The sequence below is a fragment of the Pygocentrus nattereri genome, chromosome 23 (assembly GCF_015220715.1).
Source record: "Pygocentrus nattereri isolate fPygNat1 chromosome 23, fPygNat1.pri, whole genome shotgun sequence".
Taxonomy (NCBI): Eukaryota; Metazoa; Chordata; class Actinopteri; order Characiformes; family Serrasalmidae; genus Pygocentrus; species Pygocentrus nattereri.
Window position 1 is genome coordinate 5546509 of NC_051233.1, and position 24731 is coordinate 5571239.

The 24731-nt window shown below is 41.0% G+C and overlaps 2 protein-coding genes across 4 annotated transcripts in view; one reads left to right on the forward strand and one right to left on the reverse strand.

The window, feature by feature from the left end:
* The window catches only part of pappaa (pregnancy-associated plasma protein A, pappalysin 1a), a 154457-nt gene extending 142048 nt beyond the window's left edge, over window positions 1-12409 (forward strand). For both annotated transcript variants that reach the window (XM_017723163.2, XM_037533561.1), the window contains exon 23: window positions 4672-12409. In XM_017723163.2, coding sequence (XP_017578652.2) covers window positions 4672-4776 — 105 coding nt within the window. In that variant the 3' untranslated portion in view covers window positions 4777-12409. The remainder of the gene's footprint in view (window positions 1-4671) is intronic.
* A 7612-nt stretch (window positions 12410-20021) lies between these two features.
* LOC108442885 (astrotactin-2) overlaps window positions 20022-24731 on the reverse strand; it is a 759455-nt gene continuing 754745 nt past the window's right edge. For both annotated transcript variants that reach the window (XM_037533175.1, XM_037533174.1), the window contains exon 23: window positions 20022-21223. In XM_037533175.1, coding sequence (XP_037389072.1) covers window positions 20986-21223 — 238 coding nt within the window. In that variant the 3' untranslated portion in view covers window positions 20022-20985. The remainder of the gene's footprint in view (window positions 21224-24731) is intronic.

Sequence of the window (24731 nt, forward strand, 5' to 3'; positions counted from 1 at the left end):
TGCGCACTGACACGTAGATGCGTAAGCCCGCCGGTCCTGGGAGGTGTGTGTAGTGGGTTGTGGACGTACACAGCCTGTCAAAGAACTGTTTTCTGTATGTGTGTGTTCGAGAATGGCCTCAGCTCTATACAGACATTCCCAGGCCCCCCTCTGGGTGCCCCCCGATCAGGGCCAGATGTGGCAGCTGGACCGCCACCCTAAGGTCAAGGTCAGAGGAAACCATTTCAAATTTGCCACCCACCATTGCAGGATGATGTGGAGATAAAGAAGCAGAGTTTGAAGGAGCTCAGTAAGAACTCGGAGAGAAGGGTGAAACGACGATGAGGGAAACCAAAGGCAGATAGAAAGTAGAGACTGAAATGTTTATCCAGATTTGATGGGACATGACTGTTCACATTCGAATTTGGTTGGATTTGGACATTTCTCAAATATTTGTCGGCCCTGGGTCAGGAAAATATTTCACATTTCATATACTCTACGTCTGACGTTTTACAGATTTTTGACCTGCATTTACCCTGCTTTAGAATTCCCCCCACTTCTTTTGTTAATTTAAAAAAAAAAATTCATCTGGTGCACTAGAGTCTCTCGAGTTCTGGCAGCAAGGTTCACTATCGTCTACAAAGTCAGGACGAGAACTTCAGAAAACTTTACGTTTAAGAAGTGACCCTTATTAGTCCCACAACGGGGAATTTTCACCTCCGCATTTAACCCATCCGTGAAGTGAAACACCACATACACACTAGTGAGCACACTTGCCCAGAGCGGTGGGCAGCCCAATCCACAACGCCCAGGGAGCAGTTGGGGGTTAGGTGTCTTGCTCAAGGACGCCTCAGTCATGTGCTGTCGGCTCTGGGGATCGAACCGGTGACCTTCCAGTCACAAGGCTGGTTCCCTGACCTCCAGCCCACGACTGCCCCATGAGAACCTATGAAAAGTTTATCTTGACTAAAATTGTTTAAAATGTTAAAAGCCATTGATGAATCAATTACAGTGGAATTGCAACTTAATTTTAAATAGCTATTAATTAATAAATTTGTTTCTCGTCAGTTGTTATTGATGGGTAAAAATTTGATCAGGGTACAGTTAAGTTGAGAATGAATGTCATCATGCTACAGGCAGAATTATACTGGGCTGAAATCAAGTTTGGATAACTTTGTTAGTCTATGGTCAAAGTTTAGACAGAATTCTTTTGGTCAATAGTCAGATTTTGACAGGTTTTTTTTTGGTCTGCTGTCAGGTTCAGACATATTTTGTACAGTCAGGTTTGAAGTGTTTCATTGGGCTGTGGTGAAATTTAAATGATTTTGTGGGCTACAGCCAGATTCAAACAGAAATTTGTTGCTCTACTGTTGGGTTCAGACAATTATATCAGTCTACAGCCAGGTTTAAAGAATTATTTCAAGCACTAATCAGGTTCAGATATAATTTTATTGGTCTAGTGTTGGGTTCAGACAATTACATCAGTCTACAGCCAGGTTTAAAGAATTGTGTCATGCTGTGGTCAGGTTCAGATAGAATTTTGGCAGGGTACAGTCAGGTTTACAGAAATTTGTCAGCCTATATTCAGGTTCAAACTGAATTTTGTTGGGATATAGTTGGGTTTAGACCAACGTTTGTCAGGTTATAGTTAGATTCAGTTGTTATTTTGTTGGAGTACCATGGGGTTCACCAAAGATTACCAGGCTTCAGTTGGGCTCAGACAGAATTTCGTTATGCTATGGTCAGGTTCAGAATTTTTGAAGGGAGGGCAGTTGCCTTCTGACAGAATTTGGCAGCATAGAGTCAGGATCCCAGAACTTTGTCAGTCTATAGTCAGATTCAAACACAATTTTATTGGGCTGCGGTTGGTTTCAGACAAAATTTGTCAGGTAACAATCAGGTTCAGCCATTGTAGGGGTACCATGAGGTTCACCAAAGATTGTCAGGCTACAGTCGGGTTCAGACAGAATTTTGTTGGAGAATTGTTAGTTTGAACAAACTTGTTCAGTCTACAGACCAGTTAAAAAAGAATTGGCAGGCAGGACTGAAGAGATGGCTTGAGACACAAATGTACATTATCCTCCGTTCATTACTGGACTAAGGACTGAGCATCAAGTGAATTCATAACTGTCTCCGTAGGATCCGAAAATAGAACAGTGGCTTAAAAAGCAGATAAAAGCAGACTTTGGAGGAATGAGTAGTTTTGGGGTTATGTAAAGAGAGAGAAGGCTTCACTTAGACAGAGGAAATGCCACTCAGACGATTGGCAGCTGGCTTTGATACGTCTGCAACTCTTTGCTCGTAAAGGTTTCGCAAGTAAGGAGGTTCTGGGAAGTACACGTAAGGGGCGATCCCTCACCGAAACATGTTTCTCCACTGTTGCGTAGTGATAAACATCACTCCTCCTGGGCTAACTTTCCCTTTCCAAAGCTCTGTCCATATCACTCCTGCTTTAGAGAAGTGATTTGGTATTAGCTTTTATGAGATTGTCCAGAAACATTTGAGTTTGGCTTGGAGTCAGATTTCCCAATTACATCTCTTTATAATACCAGTGAACTTCATTCAGCATTATTTGCCTCATGCCTCAGCTTCTATTTATTTTGCTGGTTCTAGCTGTTCCCTTGCCTTGTCTTGGGCAAAATTGATGTACACAGGGTTGCCAGTTAATTAGGTCAGGAGTTGCCTTACACCAGTGCAACACACATAGAATTTTGTATCTGTGTTGAGAACGGTCCACTACCCAAATAGTATCTGCTTAGTGGTGGTCCTTTTTCCATTTTCATTGATGGACAGGCTACTGGAAAGGATGCCTGACAATGTATCTGCAACAACAGACAGGCCGTAGTCAGTAATATCACCTATATGGTAGGTGTGCCAGATAAAATGACCACTGAGCATGGAGACAAGGAAGGTTTTACATATATACAAGTTTCTAGGTATTCCTAATGCATCCATATGCAGTGATGATGCATAAATGAATGCTGTCATGTTGTTAGAACTTGTTTTGCCCATGGCTTTGGTTGTCTGAGCGTAAATACCCTTGCTCTTCATGATTAAGACAGGCTGTTGGAGCACTTAGGCTGCAGCCACAACTGTGTTATGAATGTGCTAGTGTGAGGGGCACATGTGGTCCTAGTTTTGAGCGACTGGAGATGCAGTTGATGTCAAAAAGCAGCTGAGGCCTTCCCCCCGGGGAGGCGACATCGCAGCAGCTGGTGTCAGTGACGCACTGCCAACATTAAACTGTGACGTCAAGTGCCACTGGGCGTGGGCAAAACGACATTCAAAGTCTATTTTCAATCCCATCCGAGGGGCTCATCAATTTTTCAAGCAGTTGACGCTTCCAGCTTCCCCGTGCCAGGCAGCTGTTGCCGGTGACGGCTGGCCAGCAGCCGCTCTGCTATCCCAGCCCAAACGGTCCGGTGCTTCCTTGTGATTGAGCAATCACAGCAGTTTCACCAGCACAGGGCACTCGGGCGATGGTGTCGTAACCAGCGATTATAAATGGTGGAACAAATAATGAAAACTTAAAGTGAACCATTTATATAGGACTTACTCTTAAGGAACAAAATCACTTTCATCTGTTGCAGAGTGAAGATCTTATAGTGTGGTTAACCCATTAATTCTGAGTTCTTAATATAGAATTATGCCTACATTTGTGATTCTCCTTCTGCAGTGCCACATTATAAGAAGTAAACATGTATATGTGTCAAGGCAGCTGGAATAAGTCAAAGCTAATGCTGAATAGGTTACCACCAATACCCTACCAGCCAAGCAAAGGCTTTCCAAGCATAGCATAAACTTACAATTGCTGAATAGCTTCCCTACCATTCGTTTTTCCTTGTTGCTTTTATAAAATGTCCTGCAGAAGCGAGGTTAAAATAAAGTAGTAACTTCTGTAGTAACTTCTATGGCCTAGCTAATATAGCATGACTTGTCGAAATTGTGTCATGACTTGTGGCAACTGTGTGTCTAACTTTGGCCTATATTAACTAGCTCACCAAGCGGTTGCAGTCTTTTACAGATAAAAATTAACTGTTGCTGTCAGGACAAAACATCTCTATTTTATTTATTTATTTTTTTATGTAGTTATTCATTTTTACACAATTTGAAAGTGCTAGCTGGCTTTTACATTGTGTGACGATTTTTGGAAATGAATGGGCCAGTTGAAATCTTTTCCATTTTCACTTCCATTTTAAAGTTAAAAATGTTTTTTCCATCTCCTGCAACCGTATCAGTTTGGGATAGATGGCCATTTGAAAACGTTTGAGCGTCCCTGGTCAAATTACACGTCATCTACAGACAGCATCATCGTCTACGTCTGCACATTTTAAGACATAATTACATTTTTGGTGTATTTAACATTATTAAAACAAGCAAAAAAGTGGCCTGTGCAAACATAATGCCTCATTTTATTTTTTTTTATGTCAAATTTTTTTTTATCTCAAATTTTAGTTACCCATTAAATAACAATTATGCACTAAAAAGCCATGTTTTTACCAGTTGAGTCTTAAATTACGACTTGATTTTGTGTTATTGTTATTTATATATATTTATATATAAAGTAGGTTCATTCTATGTTTTATGCAGTATTATCAAATGCTAATTTACTTTGAGATGGCTGAATGGAACCGTGAAGCTGGAAGCAGAACGAACCAATATGAGACATATTTCATTTCTCGTCCTGTCCAGGTGATCCTGTTTCCGTCATCCTGCGACGTGCATAGTGAGTGTGCCTGCCGGGACCCCAACGCCCCCGAGAACAGAAAAGGGGAGAGCGTGTACTCCCTGGGCTGAGAGCGAGGCCACGGCGAACCCAGCTACAGACTGGGTAGAGAGCAAGACATTGTTTCAGATATGCTGCTTCACAAGCGTACCTCTTCTGTCCCAGCCATCGCACTCATCCAACGTCAACGTCTGCCTGCAGTCCTCCGTCACTTTTTTGGAAGGTGTCCCATCTCCACCTCTATGGGAAGGAAAAAAATGTATAAAAAAAGAAAAAAATACGTAGGACCAACAATGTGGGCACGAGCGTCGACCCATTTGTTGAAGGAATGATCTCTCTCATCACTCATAGAAAAAAAAGAAGAGAAAAGCATGCCTTTCTGTGCCAGCTTTCAATGTTCATTTTATTGAAATGTCTTTTTTAAGACCAAAGTAAAGCGGAAAAAAAAAAAAAACCTGCAGCAATTCACAAACACATGCACATGCACCAAAAAAGAGGGGAAAAAAACAAAGGAAAACATATGAGGACAGAACAGTTTGTCCGAAAAGTGAAAGGAAAACTATGCCAAAAGACAGACGAGGGCTTTAATTCGTTCGACGTTTATAAGTTTCTCTGTACAAGCTTGTGGGTTGGTAAGGGGGGGCTGGATGTCCCAGTGAGAGTAAAGGGCGTGTGCCCTCTGTCTGCTTATACTGGGAATGTGTCCCGTGTCTCTGAAAATGCCAGGATGCAGGAGAATGCAGTTGAGCTGTAGTGGTCGCTTAACATACAGGCAGTTTCGAGAGGTGATTTCAGAGTTCATTCATTTGATTCTAACATAATCTTACGTGTTCAAAAAAGCTCAAAGGGGGCTTTAGTTGCTACCTAAACAGCCAAGCCATCAACACCTGAACAGGTAAACATTGGCGTGCTTTGTCATTTTCCCAGAAACTTATGGAATACACCCTTAATAATAACATCCCAATAAGGGTTTTCTGGAAGGATAGCATAGAAGAACCACTTTTTGTTCTCTAAAAAATGGTCATTGAAAATGAATTCAAAAGTTCTTTAAGGAGCCAGAAGGGGTTCTTTTATGGCATTGAGCAAATAAAACAGCTTTGGTTCCCTAAAGAACATTACAGTGGATGTTTCCTGAAGAAACTCTTGAAGCCACTCTGTTGAAAGGTTCTTTAGGGAGCCAGAAAGAATTTCTGAAACACCTTTGGCTCCACAATCAACATTTCAATGAATGGTTCATGAAGAAACATTCAAAGCCACGCCACTGAAAGCTTCTTTAGGGAACCAAAAGCTGTTCTTCTATGGATCCATATTTGGTTCCCTAAAGAACATTTCAGTGAACCCTTCTGGATCTGGAAAAAAACAAAACAAAAAAAAAACAACCAAAGCCAATCAACTGAGAGGTATTTTAGGGGACAAGAAGTGGTAGCTCTATGGCATTGCTACAGAGAACCACTTTCACAAGGAACCTTGCAATGGATAGTTCTGTCATGAATGGTTCTTAAGGCTAGTGGATCTCAAGCCAGGCTTCAGGGACCCCAAGACTGTCCACTGGACTGGAAACTTGATCCAAAATCCTTTAACATATAATAACAACCTTTGGTTTAATTAACATAGTGGTTTTAGAACCAGCCCTCAAGGACCTCCAGGTGGTCCACATTCTTGCTTATGTGCTGGGATTTGGGATTGAGCAAAAGTGAAGACCATTTGGGGGGCGCTGAGGGAAAATTTGAGAACCATAGCTTTAGTCAACCAAAAGTAGTTCTTTTTGGTCAGGGGTTTTCAAATCAAAACCTTGAATCTAGTTTCTGGTCCAGCATTTTCTAATCACTGGATTGGCCACCTGGCATCCTACCTACCAGGGATTACAAACTCCAGGACTGCAAACTGGATATGAGGTCCAGATTTGAAGACCTCAGTTCTATGGTGTTGTCCCGAAGATCCCCTTTGGCACCTTTTGTCCTGTAAATGTAAATTGTCTTATTCATTCATTGACAATTATGGTAAGAGAGGCCAGTGGATCTGATTAACTTTAAAAACAACACAAAGGTTAACGTGCTACCAGTGTTAGCATGACTGCTGTTAATGTTGCTGCTACTCTTGCTGCTACTTTGCCATCTGAATCTGCAGACAGTAAGCCAGTGATGTCAGATGGAGTGCAGTCTGCCTTAACATTTACCTCCTCATGCCATGTCTCAACTTATGCCTACTTATGCTAGCTCATACTACACAGCATAGGGTCAGAGTTTTCTGACCGTCCTCAAATTAAGCCAATATAGTGATTCTTCAAGAATACATCAATGACCTCAAGAATGTAGGTTATGACACGAATACTTCTTGAATGTACAGAGCAGGTTACCAGGCACCGTTCAGCCCCCACTCATCTGAGAGCTTGTACGAGGCCAAATTAGTGTCCAGTTCTCTCTCCTTGGATGGGAAAGTAGTGAAGACTCTTAGTCTACATTCAAACCGAAGTGGTCATTTCAGTCTCTGTGTTGGATCTCTTGAAATGTTCAAAAAGAACTGTAGAGGTTCAAACGATAACTTGCTTGATCCTAAAGTTATTACACATACTGTATCTTTATTATTATGAAGGAGTAACCATCAAACAATACTATAATTGCCAAGTGAACGAATGACATTTTGCCCAGAGTGTATTACTGAACTTGTGCCAAGTATATAAACTAGCTCAAGGGAGAGATTACGTGTAATTGCATTTGGAGTCTTTGCATCATGGAAATGCTATAGGCATTAACTGTCATTGAACTGTTTTACTTTATGTCCATCCTTTACAAATAAAACCTCAAAATTTAGCAGATTGTAGAAAGATAAAGATTTACCGATAGGTTAGTTTGACTTACAGTGCATTCCACCTCCCTTTATTGTCTTACTGATATTGGCACTCTTAGTCAGGGCTGCCCAACGTTGCCCATACTTTGGCCTGCAAGGGCTTTTGATTTGACCCACCTTAAATTCTTTTACAATTTTGTATTTGAAGCATTTTTAAGAACAAAATATGCAGTGTAATCTAATAAAATCTAACAAAGTCAAACCAAGCCGCGCTCCTTAAAGCCCTCAGTTTTCTTGTAGTGGTTATCAATCCGGTTGCCAGGGCCTCCAAATGGTCCATATTTTTACTCCAACTCAACTCCCAATACACAGGGATGAAGGAAAAAAGTGGCCTGTCTAGAAGGCCTTGAGGAGCTGGTCAGGAACCACAAACTTGACCTCTTGGGACAAAGGTTTGGCCACCCCTGCTCTAGACTCATCATTATATAAGGAGTTCTGTATAATATACGTTCTCTAAAATTAGCATTGACAGTTTAACATATTTTACTATAGCTGTTGACCCCTGTCCTCTCGCACTACTCACAGATTTTTAGTTGTACTTGGTAGCAAGACCCTGACTTAACCAAGTGACCTAACAGAAATCCATCAGACAGAGCAGGAAGCTACGCTAACTAGCCTAATCTGTCCCTCCAGTTTTAAAGAGATCATCGTCTGTCAATTAAGATCCCTTTACTAAGGCACTGTACTGTTTTTCCAAACCCGAACCACAATATACCACCACCAGTGAAGATTTCCTGAAAAATGTGGGTGTAGCAAACGTTGAGTAGAGTTGAAGTGAATGTCACTGTACATACGTCACGTGTCAGACAGGCTTATCACGAGAGGTTGAATTTATTTTTCGACGTGCTTTTCGTCACAAATGTGCATTTTCCTTCCTTTCAATTTCTAAAAAAAAGACAAAAGATCAGAAAAAAAATCTCATTTTATGTACCGGTAATCAGTATTTGTATTAATGACCTCAGTTACTGCACTTTTGAGTAGCCATTAAAGGAAAAAGTCAAAACCTTTAGAAACGCTGCTATTGTAAAACAGTCAAACTTTAAAAAAAGTTAAAAAAAAAAAAGAGTTTAAAAAAAAGACAGAAAAAAAAGATATGGTGTTGCTATATGCCTCTATTTGTGGTTTTCGTCTTTCTCTGTAGTCCCACTAGCTTGGCACCTGATGTTACTGCAGAGAGCAGAATAGAGCAGCTGTCGAATGTGACACTTACACTCATCGTAGATTCTGTCGGATTCGTGCGCCTTTAAAAGAACGGACAAGACTTTATCTGCGAAAACTGGCTTTAATATATGTATTGTTCAAACTATAATAAGACTCTTGGAATATTGTATGGTATATGTTGTATATGTACTTTTTTTTTTTTTTCAACTGTCCGTTGATTTTCTCTTTCGTTTTCGCTCTGATGTTTTTGATATCCGCCATCTCGTATTTGGCACAAAGACTATGAAGGATATTTTGCGATGAAGGATCCTTGCCACCAAACAAAAAAGAAAAAAAGGAAAAAAAAAAGGAAAAAACAAGACTTTCAGAAGGTTTAGGAGCTATTTCACTCGAGAAAGAAGCCAGTTTAATGTAAAGTGGAAACACGTACTATACCAAGAGTGGACTTAAAGAATTCTATACAGATTTTGTTTGTTATATAGTCCTGAGAGAAGAAATGTATTATGTTGCTATTATAAAGAAGATATGTTATTGTACTCCAGATACCAATACTCTCAATGGAACATTTTATTGCTTAGAAAGAGAGACTCATCAGCAATCATTACATGTTGCCAACGATCACGCCAACTTAAAACAACTTGCCAATCTATCATCTGGACTTCAGATTGACCGCTGGGACAGCAAACGCACCATCTTTCCACGTGGATCCTTCTTATTTGGTTTTGTTTTGGGTTTTTTTTTTGGTCTTTTTTCTTCATTGCTGTCTACAGATGCACAAACCAAAATGCCTGGAAAATTCTACACTGAAGCGTTTTGTTGCTTTTCCGGTCTAATCTTCTGCTTCGACCCCTTACCGAAAAGGGTGCTGTCTCTAAAGCCATATGTGTTCGCTAAATGACGTTTCTGACGGGATGTTTGACACACTCTGCTGTACACACACACACACACACACACACACGTTTGTCTTGCTATACATATGAGGGCATCCATAGGTTTCTATTGATTTGTGTGTTAGTGTAGCTAAATAATACTACGCCTAAAACTAAACCTAGCCCTAACCGTAACCTCAATATCCAAAAGGCATTTTTTTCTGCTCTTTTTCAAATAAAAAAAAGGAATTGTAGTGAAAACAACACATACAAAAATGATAGTCATGTAGTCATATTCCTCACCAGTATAGCAATACAAGAACACACATACACACACACACAGACACCACAGGATCTCTTGCTGTACCTCATGCCTGTAATGTTTGCTGCTTCAATATTTTTTGGTATTTTAGTGATTTGCGTCTCTTAGCAATATGTTATGGTGTACATAGTAGAACTATTTATTGAGAGTGTTATACTTTTTTAAGTTATATTTTGAATGTTCATGTAAGTTATTTTTACATTGGTCTTATAAACATTAACAAAAAAGGACATGGTTGGTCGTAAGGGGGCTCTGATATTTCATGTTTTATCCTTTGTTTTCCAATCCGCCGTCCCAGCGCAAAGAAAAAACTAGCCTCACCGCGAGAAAACGAAATCGGGAAACTTCTCTGTTCACGTCAAACTCTATCAGAAGTTACATGTGCACAAGTTCCTTGGATAAAATCTCCAAATTCTGACAGTTTTAGAACTTTTTTTTTTCACAATCATGTGTGCCTATACGTACCTATACATTTATGCTATACTTTTTTGGCTCTAAAACCATTTTATTGATTGCCATGCAGTGCAGTACGTGTAAAGGGACAACAAGCACAATTCCCAATGAAGGCTTAATGAGATATCAGCATGTGCGAAATATTCTAGACGAAATGGAAAATGTGTCTGCAGTGGTGCTGCTGCAGCCTAGAGGTTTACTGTTTTAACGCCTTCTGATGATGTAGCTTGAAGGAGAAAGGATGCGGAGGAAAGCCTGAAGGCTGAATATCCCGCCTGTATTTATTACCCTCCACAGTGCATCTCTTTATTGACATGGTGGAATATAAGAGAAGAGCGTGGGGTGGATGAAAACACAAAAAGGATACCAAATCGAGTTCAACAGTAACACAGAACTTGACAAGTGACACATTAAATGCCCACCACTGGAAAACTTCACTTGGCTGTATATAACTGAGTATATACAACAGTTAGGCCGGAATTCCCTGTTCAGTTTTCCGTAAACTGGGCAAATCTTTGTTTTTGAATCAAACATGCGACCTGCATTTACTGAGTTACGTCCAAAAAAAAAAAACCTGAGAAGTGAAATGCTACATTTTAAACATATAGGAGGATGAGTTCACATCAAGTTTAGGTAAAAACTGGAATGTAAGTATTTTATTTTAAGCCCATCAGAACATTATGATTCGCTTTGATTTGATTATTCTTTGAGTTATTTCTAAAACTACGCTGACTGGAGGAACGAGCATGATTTAGCAAGTGTTATTCTGGCCAAAAATGAACATACATCGTTGGATATTATAGAATTGATTCCAAAATTGATGCAGTTGAATCCGTGCCTCTAAAAAGGTCCAGCTCGATGTGAAACTCAGTGATCTGACTGTACAGCTCTTGACAGCGAACAGCTGTGGACAGGAGGGAGCCAGCGTTCAGTAGCAGCAGGTGTTGAGAGGCCTGAGAGGTGAACAGGTGGATGAATGGATGAATGGATGAATGAGGGGGGTGCGCTGGCCCCCCGGGCCCTCCGCGGTGTTTGTCCAGGTGTGAAAATGTGTACACACCCGCACAGTGCACCTCGTGTGGCTGTTTGGCAGCCGGTCGGCCTGCATGAGTCACTCTTTCTCTCCCAAAGTCCACTTCTTGATGGGAGTCCTAGAGCTTCAAAAGTTAGCCCCAGTGATTAACCCCACCCCCCAATCCCACCCACAGAACTGTATCTAAACTAAACATAAAACAGAGGAAAAATGTGGACGTGCATTACGACTCAAATTTCCTCATGATTATGCATGACTACACAGCTTGCTAGGCAAAACTTGCGTCTCGGAAAAGGGAACTTTGGGAGAAGGATAATAAAATTGGACCATATCACATGAAAGGGACACAGCGTAAAGGGCAGCTGGCGTTTTTCAATGGGATACGAATAATAAAATCAGCAAAAAGTTACATTACTTCAGTGCAACGCCTTTGAGGCCCTGCTAGCGTCCTTTTCACTCCTGGCGAAATGCTTTGGTGAGTTGTCTTTTGGTCCCGGGACGTCCCGTTTGCAGTTTTCCTTTAAAACGTTCTCACCCACGGTTCGACATCAAAACCTGCTCCTCACATTTACTGCACTGAATGGCAACATGAAACGTAGCCCAACAATTTATCGCAACATTCTTCAATCCCAGTTTAGCACTAGCTCCTTCACAAATCCGCAAAACCGGAATTCATCTATGGTCATTCCTCTCTTTCATGTAGCATATCCGTCCGCTAACACTGAATCTGTACCCATAATCCATTCGGTGCCTCTGGAGATTTCCACTCTGGACATGCCCTCAATTAAAAGCACTTTTTTGGGCACATACCACACTTCCTTTTATTATTTTATTACTCTGTGCTTTTTATGTTATTTTCATGGTCACACTTATACTTTTGGTGCTCTGGATCATTGCGAACATACCTGATGTATCATGTTTTGGTAGATGAATTAAAAATGCTGAATGAAATGAGTAAATGGTTTATTTCTCTGTCATGTATTGTGCATAAATAAAACACTGGTTAACTATAAAGCCTGCAGGTGTTGTCCAGTACATTTATGTTGATTTAATGTCTTCGGAAAATCCCATGTTTCGTGAAAATCCACGCGTGGTGGAAAGTGTCCTTTGTCTGTAATCTAGCAAGTTAAGTTAAGTTATTAAGTGATACTGTTTTGATCCCACAACCAGGGAAACTCCATCTCCGCATTTAACCCATCCATGCAAGTGAAACACCACATACACACTAGGGGGCAGTGAGCACACTTGCCCGGAGCGGTGGGCAGCCCTATCCACGGCGCCCGGGGAGCAATTGGGGGTTAGGTGTCTTGCTCAAGGACACCTCAGTCATGGACTGTCGGCCCTGGGGATTGAACCAGCAACCTTCCGGTCACAGGGCCAGATCCCTAACCTCCAGCCCAAGACTGCCCAAAGTTGACTGCAGTATTACACACTAAGGCTTATTATTCAGGAACTACAGAGATTTCAATGCAAATTGGCTGAGATATTCTTGGATTATAGACGTGTGTAATAAAAGATTTGGAAAAAATGGCTAGCAACCTCCTAGATCCCTGTCCCTACCCCACCCTCATGCTGCCCATAGATCTCTGAGGTCTTTAAAGCAGGCAATCTAGGCAGTGGTGGACAGTAACGGAGTAACTGAGTAAATGTAATTAGTTTCTGTACTTTAGTATTTTTGGTGTATCTGTACTGAAGTTTCTCCATTTCTGGGCGACTTTTTCCTTTCACTCCACTACATTTCAGAGTCTAATATCCGACTTTTTCCTCCTACATTTTGAGAAATCTGTCGTTCCTTTTGGTTTCTGTGTGCATAAAAATGTAACACGTTAAAAACGAAAGAAGCACAAAGCCAGAGCACCAATCAGGGCCCAGCGGTCACTTTGTTTAGAGCTGGTTTTGACCTGTTGGTCATACCGACCCAGTAACTGAACAGGTGTACCTAATAAACCTAATAAAGTGGCCGGTGAGTGTGTGTATATATGCTGCCCTCACTAAAACTAGGCCAGCAGGTAGCTAACAGTCTAACAGACATTACAGGATGTTACTTGCAAGTCTGTTGCAAGCTATACATGCTGGTGTTTAGGCTAGAATAAGCATCAAATATGATCATACAAAAGATACAAATTCGCCTAAGTCCCACTAAGTCCCCCTATTTTTTCCACAACTGCGCCTGCTTCACTGCATAAACAAAACCAAAAGCATTATGAAAAGACTGTAATGAATACAGTGCAGTGTCCTATATGCTGAAATTCGTTCTCTCCTGCTGTTCTAGAGCAGTAGAACCAAGGGGGGGCAGGGGGGTGGATTGGGTTTAGGAATCTCCCACTGTAACCGCTGCTATTCTCATCTCTACATGTGGTGACCATTCCTCCACGTTTTGGGACTCAAGTTCATGAGTTATTAATACTAAATAGTACTGGCATGATACGCTGCACTGTACAGAAGCCGCAGCTTGACGCCAGTTGAAAATGCAAACCATATCATGCATCATTGATGTATTTACTGCTGGAGTGCATTCTTTAAGGTAAATGTACTTTTCCGGTTGACGCACTGTACATTAGATGCGTGTGATCTGTTATAGTTTTTATGCCAAGTCAAATTATACTTGAGCATTTTCATACTTTCATCTTCCTTCATTTCATTCTTTGTAGTTGTTCGGAAAACTTTGAGCACTTCAGTCAAACCATATGTGACAAGAAGACAAATGACATCCGTTACAATCACTGATTGCATTATTTTGGCAAATTAGGTTATCATTTCTACATATTTGGTGTTATAAAATATGCTGTAATGTTGGCACAGGTTACATTTTGTGTTTTGTTGCAATACATAAATTCATCAAATGAACAGTACACACTTACAATGATGGTCCTTCAAAGGTTCTTTTGTGAAGAAAATGATTCTGTCTAGAGCCCTAAACATGCAAAGTGGTGGAACATTCTCAGCACTGCAGTAACACTGACGCGGTGGTGGTGTGTTAGTGTGTGTTGTGCTGGTCTGAGCGGATCAGAGAGCAGAGCTGCTGGAGTTTTTAATCACCTCAGTGTCACTGCTGGACTGAGAATAGTCCACCAACCAAAATATCCAGCCAACAGCGTCCTGTGACCACTGATGAAGGACTAGAGGACGACCAACACAAACTGTGCAGCAGCAGATGAGCTGTCGTCTCTGACTTTACATCTACAAGGTGGACCGATGAGGTAGGAGCATCTAATAGAGTGGACAGTGAGTGGACACAGTGTTTAAAACTCCTGTGTCTGATCCACTCATACCAACACAACACACACTAACACACCACCACTATGGCAGTGCTGAGAATGATCCACCACCCAAAAAGCACCTGCTCTGTGAGGGTCCATGGGGGTCCTGGCCACTGAAGAACAGGGTAAAAGGGGGCTGAGTGTGATCAATTGTGCTGCAACAATAAAGCTACACCTACTCATAGCACTTGAGTCTCACTAGAAATTTTGTTAATAATTTAAAACTTAACTTTCTGTTTCCAGGTACTGTCCAAATAAAGTGACCAAATCTCCTCCTCTAATCTTATTGCCACTTTCCGTTTTTGGACGGTCACACTCAACTATAAACAGCCTCCTATCCATTCCAGTCTGTGCACTGCTTAAACGATAATGACATAATCGAGAATCAAGCCTGGAGAGCAGTCTGTAAAAAAGAAGCTTTTCAATATGTGGCAGAGTATCCGATGACTGACGTTCTACATCAGAGAAGACGCTGGGCTTCCCCAAGGAGTTCAGTATGTGCCTGGAAAAGTGCATCCCTGTAGCACGGGACAGGAGTGGAGCAGATGTAGCCATCCGAAAGGGTCCGCTGAGGTAGCACTGACAGATGATTTACTGCAATGACACTGCCTTTCAATTGGCAGCTTGGCAGGACCAGAGGCTGCGGCCTGACGCGAGCAGCTTTACGACGTTAGGCATGTGTGCTGACGACAGGAATGAAGAGATGTTTGGGAAGCACAGTTAAGGGTAGGAATGAATGGAATATTATCAAGGATAAAACGTTACGAGCACACGGTGGATATAGCGAAGCCTGTTTTGCTGAAAATGTAGTAGCGTAAAGATCCAACAGCAGTACAATGAAGCAGAAACAGCCTTACCTTCAGAACTGGCCCATGCCTTTAGGACAATGATGCTTTTTAATTCAACATAATTGGTAACACTTTCTAGGAATGTCACATTTGTAAGCATCTATAAACACATTCATAACATGTTATAATGCATTCATAAGTGTCATAATCATGGATATAAATAATTATAAAAATTAAGTACACTGAATAACACTTTATAGCCATGTTTATTATACATTACAAATGAATTAATTAATATAATGCATTATAAGTAGTTTTAATAACATGTTATACTGTCAGAGCTAAAAAAGTCCGTTTGGAGAGCGTAAAGACAAATACAGACGAATATTTATAGCCTGAGATTTTATTTCTCACTGCTGGTGCTGTTAGAGCTGCATCTTCAGGGCTTCAGTCCTGAATATTCAGATGCTCCAAACAGGCCGTCCAGCCTAGAATCACTGCTACAATGTGCTTTTCTTACCCAGCACTGCCACTTTAAACATTACATTACACAGCAAAGCAAGTACCCATCAGCCCCTCCCCTGATCCCCCTCTGACATCACACAATGTAAAGTTACTGTGAAAGGTCTGGAGAGGACGAGGCGAGATAGTAGAGTGCTGTCATTGTAATTCGTTCTCGCACTGCACTTAAGTCAGTGCCAGGCTAACGGTGGTGCACATTAACAGTGGTGTACATTGACTTTCCCACATTGGGTAAAACACTGATGGCAGCATTAGTTTAAAATCTGTCATTCGAAGCCTGTAATGAGCTTTATTGTGTGTTTTGGTGTGTTTTAACACTGGAGGGGGCTTTTGTACAGTATAGTACAGTACTAATGCAACTTGAGCTCTTATAATGTGTTATGAACAGTACTTATAATGCATTACATTAACAGTTCCTAATGCATAATAAGCATGGCTATAACATGTAATGCATTTTTATAAATATTTACAGCCATGTTTTTAATGCCTTATGAATGCATTATAACATGTTATGAAAGTGTTTATAGATGCTAACAAACATGACATTCATAGAAAGTGTTACCACATTACATAGCTACCATTTTCTCATCATTTTCCCTGGCAATAGACTGTGATCAGAAGTACTTTCTCTCCAGGTTAGAGCCAACCGATCCACTCTCTTAAAAAACATGGTTCTTTAAGGGTTATTTAGTAAGGAAAACGGTTCTATATAGGACCATGAACACTCAAAGAACTCTTTGCATGATTAAAGGGTTCTTTACTTCTTTAAACAGTTCTTAGATTAAAGACGCATGTGTTTTATGTGGTTTTACTATATAAAACCTTTTTGAAAGGAGGTCTACATGGCACCAAAAAGAGCTCTTCTTTAAAAACATCCAGACAGGTGTGGACGAAATTCCTTCTCCGTCTTGTGATGAATTCTCTCAGCATGCTTACAGTAGTAACAAAACACTAGTCGTCAATTGGGTGTATAAAAATAAATATCAAATCACATATCATATATATAATCAATAAATATAAAAATCAAAGGTTCAGATTTTCAGTATACATATTTAATAGATCTTTCCCCAAAAAAGACAATCATAATGACTTGGTACATACTGTATTTACAATTTTCTGTACAATAGTATAATTTACTATCACAATTGATATAACATGAAATGGAAATTACTCAAAATAATGTGTTGAGGCTAATAACCTTTCGGTTGATTCTGTCATGTAACAATTTGTATATTTTCTACTACGCTCACTTAGCCCATACCATCAGTTATAAAATAGATTTTAATAATACACTACAATCCTGTACCAGTTCACAAGCTGATGGGCTACACTTTTTTTTATATACTCACTCGCATCCCTTTACAATCCCGCAATACACAACCACTACAGGTTATGATGCTGGAGATCTGTGACAGGCATGAACACATCTCGAGCATTAAAGTGGGGTAGCTTGCGTTTAAAAGGCCTGTCTGTGAATCAGGGCCCAGCCGATATATCATTTAGCCCATGAAATGGGTCGATATTAATGTTCCATGGATTTATTGATATTGATAACACTGCTGTCGATAATCAGCGACATTTACTTGTTTCTACACTTTTTATCATCTCCACTGAGCATATGGGAGCAGTTAGTCCATCTGTTTCTCTGAATACTCTCTGAGCCCCCCTTCTTCAATGGTCAGAACCCCCAGAGTGTTATTTGGGTGGTGGGTCATTCTCAGCACTATAGTAAAACTGGCGTGGTGGTGGTGTGTAAGTGTGTGTTGTGCTGGTTTAAGTGGATCAGACACAGCAGTGCTGCTGGAGTTTTTAAACACCAGACCACCAACCAAAAACAAGGTGGCTCAACAAGGTAGGAGTGTCTAATTGAGTGGACAGTGAGTGGACAAAGTGTTTAAAAACTCCAGCAGCACTGCTGTGTCTCATCCACTCATACCAGCGCAACACACAACCACCACATCATTGTTACCGCAGTGCTGAGAATGATTCACCACCCAAGTACCACTGCTCTGTTGTAGTCCTCTGGGGGGTTCTGACCATTGAAGAACAGGGTGAAAGGGGGATAACAAAGTATGAAGAGAAACAAATGGACTACAGTCTGTGATTGAACTACAGAGTGCTCCTATATGGTCAGTGGAGCCGACAAAATGGACAGTAAGTGTAAAAACAAGGAGGTGGTTTTAATGTTGTGCCTGATCAGAGTGTCTAGATTCATTTTGTAATGTACAGACATTTATAATGTGATGGGAATCATTCATTCTCTGAAGATCTGCTTGCTCGAATGCCCTTATGCCAATCTTTACAGGGGCTGTAAAGCAATACAGGCTAAACTGGGCAACCTCACTGAAAAACATGTGTCCAAACCTAGACTGTTGAGTATCCTAAACTTTCTGTTGAGGTGACATTATTTATTCATGGGCGGCTATGTGACACATTTGAATGAAGGGCCGTTTTCAAAAGTACTAGGCCGCTAAAAGGACTTTGACACTTCCATGGACATACAAAGCTTCCCGTGCTCACCTGGAAGGTTTTAGACTTTTGGCCATGTGGAGTTACGGTACTGTGCAAAAGTCAGAGGTCGCCCTTCACCGATTTCAATTCTGTAACAAACGTATAATGAATAAATTGATCAATTTTTCACTGTCGGGACAAAAAGCGGAAAACATGTTTAAGCCTCAGCAACGAAATATGATCAAGTTTTTAGCAGGACCACACTACTACAGCTTATCCTCTTTTCAGGACACTTGCTTTCAGTTTTTCAAAGTTATTTTTCACACCTCCAAAGTTCAGTCTTAGAATATGGTAACATTTTCTGCTTCTCACAATCCAAGTACTCTCAGGCTTTGTTCATACAGCAGATAAAAGTGGACCAAACCTGATCTTTTCTTGATATGTGACAGATACGTCTGTGTGTCAGTGTGAACAGCAAAACTGAATTTGATTATATGTGGTACTGAAATCCAACACGTATCCCAAATGCAGCAATGCAACTCAGGCTGAACTGCCAGATCAGAATTCATGCTACTTTTACATCATTCCAACCCCTCATTCATCATAATTTTGCACTGTTGAGACTCATAAACATTTGAGGTGATGGTTTTGTAAAACAAAAATGTAGAAAAGATTTATCCAAACCACTCACGTGTTCAAAGTGAGTGATGGCTGTAGGAGAGCGAGGCTGTAGCATCAAAGAACAGTTAGAGATCTGAAAGTTTAAAGAAGCCAAGGACATGAACCTCAGAAACAGCCGCAGCCTTTTTACAGCGAGCTGGAAGACATTCTGGGTGATGAGCCCAGCTGTCAGTCAATGAAGCTTTATGATGGTGGCGAAGATGAAGCAAACCTCTCCGGGAGCGACTGGCGGTCGTTGGCAGTTGTGATTGTTTACCTCTGGATGAGCTGCGTGAAGCAGCGGCTCATCAGAAGCTCTGTTCCTTTGTCCATGTTGGACAGTTTAGGAGCTGATCTGTTCAGACTGATATCACATGCAGATCACATTTAAAAGACAATGTGAACAGCCAAACAAATAAATCAGATTTGGTCAGAAAATCAGATTTGGGCCACTTTTACCTTCTGTGTGGAAGTAACACATTTAGGCTCATCAGAGACTCATCTTAAAGCGATACTGCACATCTCAGATATCCAGCTACAGTGCTCTTTTCTCCTTTTCTCAGCATTGGCTTCTAATCAGTTACACGTCCTTTTATGCTGAGTTGTCTTCTCACAGTGGACGAATGGGAAGAAACATCTTTGGATTGTTTCTGAAGCTAAAAAGTGTTTTGAAAGCTGTTAGTGCTGTTTGTCTACAGGGGACAGTTTTGGTAGTCTATGAAGTCTATGCAGGGGGATGTCAGGGGGTCCATTTTCCATTTTTTCAAACTTATTTTTGATTATTTCTTTTAACTTTTGCCTTTCTTATGCGTTTAGGATTTTCTCCTCAGGAATATCTCTTTTAGGAATTTTGGGCCCTCATTATTGGGTATTTGGGCAGTTGCTTGTGTGAATATAGGAAGGACAAATGTGTCACATTTTCTGTTAAATATGTTTTCTTTTTTTTTTTCTGAGGCTGAAAAATAAATAATTTTGTCTGTTTTGATTAGAAATGAAATAAATGAAATAACGGTCTCTGACTTTTGCACAGTGTGGTATTCCAAATCAAATACAATTATAAAAACATTGACCAAAATCATCGGCCATCATCCTTAAAATCTGTATTGTATCGAAAACACAATGCTCATATCAGTCGGGCCCGACTGGGAATATGAGAAGCTTCATGAAGGAGAATGATGGGTAGATGTGAAGTACAGACATCAAAAAGTCCCTTAAATGTTGGGCAGAATAATTCGTCAGGCCTTTGCATTGCCTTTAAGATGATGTAGGCCTTTGTGGTTTCGATGTTTCAATGTCACTTGTTCTCTGCCCTGCTGGGTTTTCCCTAGAGATATGTTTGGAAAGTCGTTTCGGTTCGCCGTCCAACAGGTGTTTGAGACTTGCAGCACCATGACATGGGAACCTTACATTCAGTCCTATAGAGTCCACCTACACTGAAAAAAGCGCTCCACTGAAACTCCTTTATTCAAAAGTGCACATCAGTTCCACATAAACTGTATCACATCCACACAGAAGTTCATAGACTAAAAGACAAAACTGTGTTGGAGTAACATATTTCAATAATGTGGAAATGACGCGCATTTGAATCAAGTCGTTTCGATGCATCCCTTTATTCAGCGTGCTTGTAAGAGTGCTTTGGCCACTCTCACAACCAGAGTCCTTACAAAAGAAAAGTAGAAATCAAATCAGCTGTTATTCTCCAGGCTGCTAATGCTACCTGCTTCTCCTCGCTGGAAAAAAAAAAAAAAAAACAGTTTGAAGGGCCGTGCATTGAAAAAAAAGCCCCTTCTCTCTTTTTGTGAAAAGGTTGAACAGTCTCAGACTTCGTATGGGTTTTTAGAAAAAAGAACAGTCAACTGAGAGACCGGAGTGAGCGAGAGGTCGAGGAGAAGTCCGAAAGGTCCGGACCGTGTCTCACCGCAGTTTGGACTTGCCATATATGTTGCGCTGGACGGACAGCAGTTTCTCCACGCAGGCCAGCCGTGTGTCATGCAGCGAGTTGTGCCACACGCTGCCCGCCGGCCGCACCTCCTCGCTTCGGCACATCACATACGGCACGCTCTCCGTCCGGCTCTGGATGTAGCCGCTCCGCAGCAGAGAGCGGCAGAGCAGGCTGATCCGGTCAACACGCCTCAGGATCAGGTGAGCTTTCCTAAATGGAGAGAGAGAGAGAGAGAGAGAGAGAGAGAGAGAGAGAGAGTCATAGACGGCATATACATATAAAAAATATTATTTTTTAATTATTAGCTGATTAATATGATTTTCAACTACATATGTCTGAGAATGATACTGTGGCAGTGCCTCCTCTGCTGCTCTACAGAGGACGCTGTTTAGGGCACTGCAGCACTCTGTTGTTTGGTGACCACAAGTCAGTATAGTGTCAGTACAGCCTGAGCGCCGTGGGTTCTCCACAGCATCTCCTGCTTCATTCTTCACTGCCATCTTTATATCATCATGCAATTTGGACTTTGTTATGCAAACAAAGTAAAAACAGAGTTGCTGGAGGGTGAGTGTGCCTTGCGCCTATCCTCCCACCATTCGGGGTGCGGGCCACGCCTTCCCATCAGCTCTTGCAGCTGATAACAAGGCCTGGGGGACAGCGCAGGACAAAGTGAGTTAAAATGAGCTAAAAGAAGTCTCTGGTGCATTTGAACAGCACGGCTTCTACCTAACTGCACTAGGGTCTACGTGCAAAAGCATCAGGTGATTATTATCTAACTACATTACAGAGCATTCACATATATTTGATAACATCATTAAGAACACCCCATCAACACTTTGGTAGGCAGACTGTAACTCTGACTGCTCTGATGGAGCTCATCTCGTTACTGTTGCTGCATCTACAGCCCTGCCGGTGGATTAAGACCAAGCTAAATAGTCCACAGTGACCACAAACAAAGATGCAAAGACATGTGGACACTTTAGAGCGGTCTCCAGAAACTATTACGGGAAGAAGAGTGGCTTGATTGTTGGACTGGATTCGTATAGTCTGTCTCCAGAGTTCAGAACATTCCACTGCATGATATTTCACCAAACTAATAAAAGTGGCTACCAGAACAGCCAAAGTTATACTGATAAACTCATACACAAATATAAAGCTGAGGGTAGATCCTTATTTACCAGCTTCTGACATGAATTTTCTGTCTCAACTTTCATTTGTTAATCACTGTTTTAAACTGAGTGTTTGAGAATCAGTGGTGGACAAATCATGTACTTGAGTTAAAGCAGAGACACTCAAGATAAAATATTCCTCCGGTAAAAGTAGAAGTTCCTCCCTTTAAACCTCCACTTGAGTAAAAGTACTAAAGTATTTACCTTCAAATGTACTTAAGTATAAAGTAAAAGTACTAAAAGAGTAATTCTGGCTCTGATGTCCTGTTATCATTTTTATAACCAGACTGGCTTCATGAACTCATTTCAGGTGAAAGTCCTCCAGCGTCTCTCTTGGTAAACCAGTCTTTTAATAGAACGTCATTAATTAGTGACGCTGACGTCTATTAAAATGATCAGAAGCACAAAACACTGAAGGTAAACAGTTTCCATCAGGGAGAACCGAGTGGCTCTGAAATCACTTTTTACACACAAGCAAAGTTTCAGTTTCAGATTTATTTACAACTTAGTTCCAAGTTTAAGTTGAATAAAAACTGGCTTTAAACTCAGGATCACAGATGAGCTCCTTTACTATGTTGATCTGTAGGCGTCTGTTCATAAACATAAACCAGCCCAAACTCATTTACTATAAAATGAAATGGTGTTTGTAGAAATTCAGAAAAAAGCCGCGTCAGTCTCGACTGCATATGTGGACATATTTCTATATTGAGCTCTATTTACACAAAGTTAGGTTGGTTCATCATTTATGTTGAACAGACTCTCCCAAAGTTTTACGCTGCTGCGCTGACGTTGAACCGCGTGCTGCACTGGGTCGATATGACCAACAGGTCAAAACCAGCTCTAAACAAAGTGACCGCTGGGCCCTGATTGGTGCTCTGGCTTTGCGCTTCTTTCGTTTTGACATGTTACGTTTTTATACACACAGAAACCAAAAGGAACGACAGATTTCTCAAAATGTAGCGGAGGAAAAAGTCGGATATTAGACTCTGAAATGTAGTGGAGGGAAAGGAAAAAGTCCAGAATGGAGAAACTTCAGTCCAGATACACCAAAAATACTAAAGTACAGAAACTAATTACATTTACTCAGTTACTCAGTTACTCAGTTACTGTCCACCACTGTTGTGAATAAAAAGTGTTTTACTACCTTTACTGGATGAGATGTTACACAACCACCTTTCAGTGCTATGTCAGTGACGTTATTACTACCATACATAACTGCACCTACATATCTGTTCAATTATTCAGCTTCACTTCAGTTTGAAGGCATTCCTTCAGAACAAGAGCTTTAAAAAAAAACAAAAACAAAATGTCCCGTGCACTTAGACATCCTAACTCTAATCCAAGACCAAATCCCGATTCCAGACATTTACCGCATTAGATATTCATAAAAGACATTACTTGATAATGTTTTACAAAGTGGAAAATAGCCTGCAATTGGTGGCCACTGGATCGTTCCTCCAGCTCCAGTCAGAGAAGAAGAGATGTGATTACACAAACATCCACGGAGGGCTTGGGTTGGCAGCGTCCCGCAGGCCCTGGCGGAGCGGGGCTATGCTTGGGGCCGGGAAAAGGTACTGCTCGCATACTTCCTCTCTGTGTTTTGCCTCAAAACACTGAGGCTGTAGCAGGGGGGGAAAAAGCGCCTCACTCAGCCGCTGCCTCAGCCAGTAGTACATGTCGGAATATAGCTGCAAACACTGGGTTTGAGGCATCGAAAATATTATGTAAATTGATACGCTTATCAAAACAATGCTTGGCAGGAATCGTCGCATGAATGTTTGGGCAAAAATAGTGAATTGTGAAATGTCAGCGATGGTCTGTGATTTAACCAGAGAACAATTTCAGCTGTTTGTTCCAGCTTCTTCTTTTTTTCTTCCCGAACCAGAAAAAAAAGGTACTGAATAACATTTTTCTTGCGGAAAGTTGTTCTTAAGTGAAAATAATGTGGGTAAATTGAGGATTAGAGCTTTCATAACCCTTTTATGAGGTCAAATCCAAGGGCCTTACTCAGCAGTTTAAGCAAAGTGGCTGTGCGCTTTTTTCGTAGGCATACGGGTTTTCTTGTCTTAAATCTCCGCTTGACGTGAAGACTTTTTCCATTTCTTTCAAGTTTATTTTGAGAAGCAACACGCACAACCCTTTAAAGCCTATAAGAGGCTAAGATTAGTCCTGTAGCCCTTTTCCATTCGTAGGGCCTTGGGTTAAGTCAGCATCATGCTTTCCCTGCACTGTAAGAGCTAGCATGCAATACATCATGGGTTCTCGCTAAGCAACTGATACTGCTAAGACAAAATATGACCATCAGTGTGGCTGGCATTCATAAAACATCCCGAGAAGCGGAGCTTATCTCTGCGCCATATAGCTGTAACAGGCGGTGTATATGCTATCTACACAGACCAAATGGAAAGCTGTGTCCCAGTGTAAATCATAGCTATTTGTGGCACTTTGACTGGGGTCTTTCGAGGGCACAGCTAAAAGAGCTTCATTTCATAATACCAACATTAAGTTAATCGCTGACTGTAACAGCATGCTGACACTCTGAGACCCAC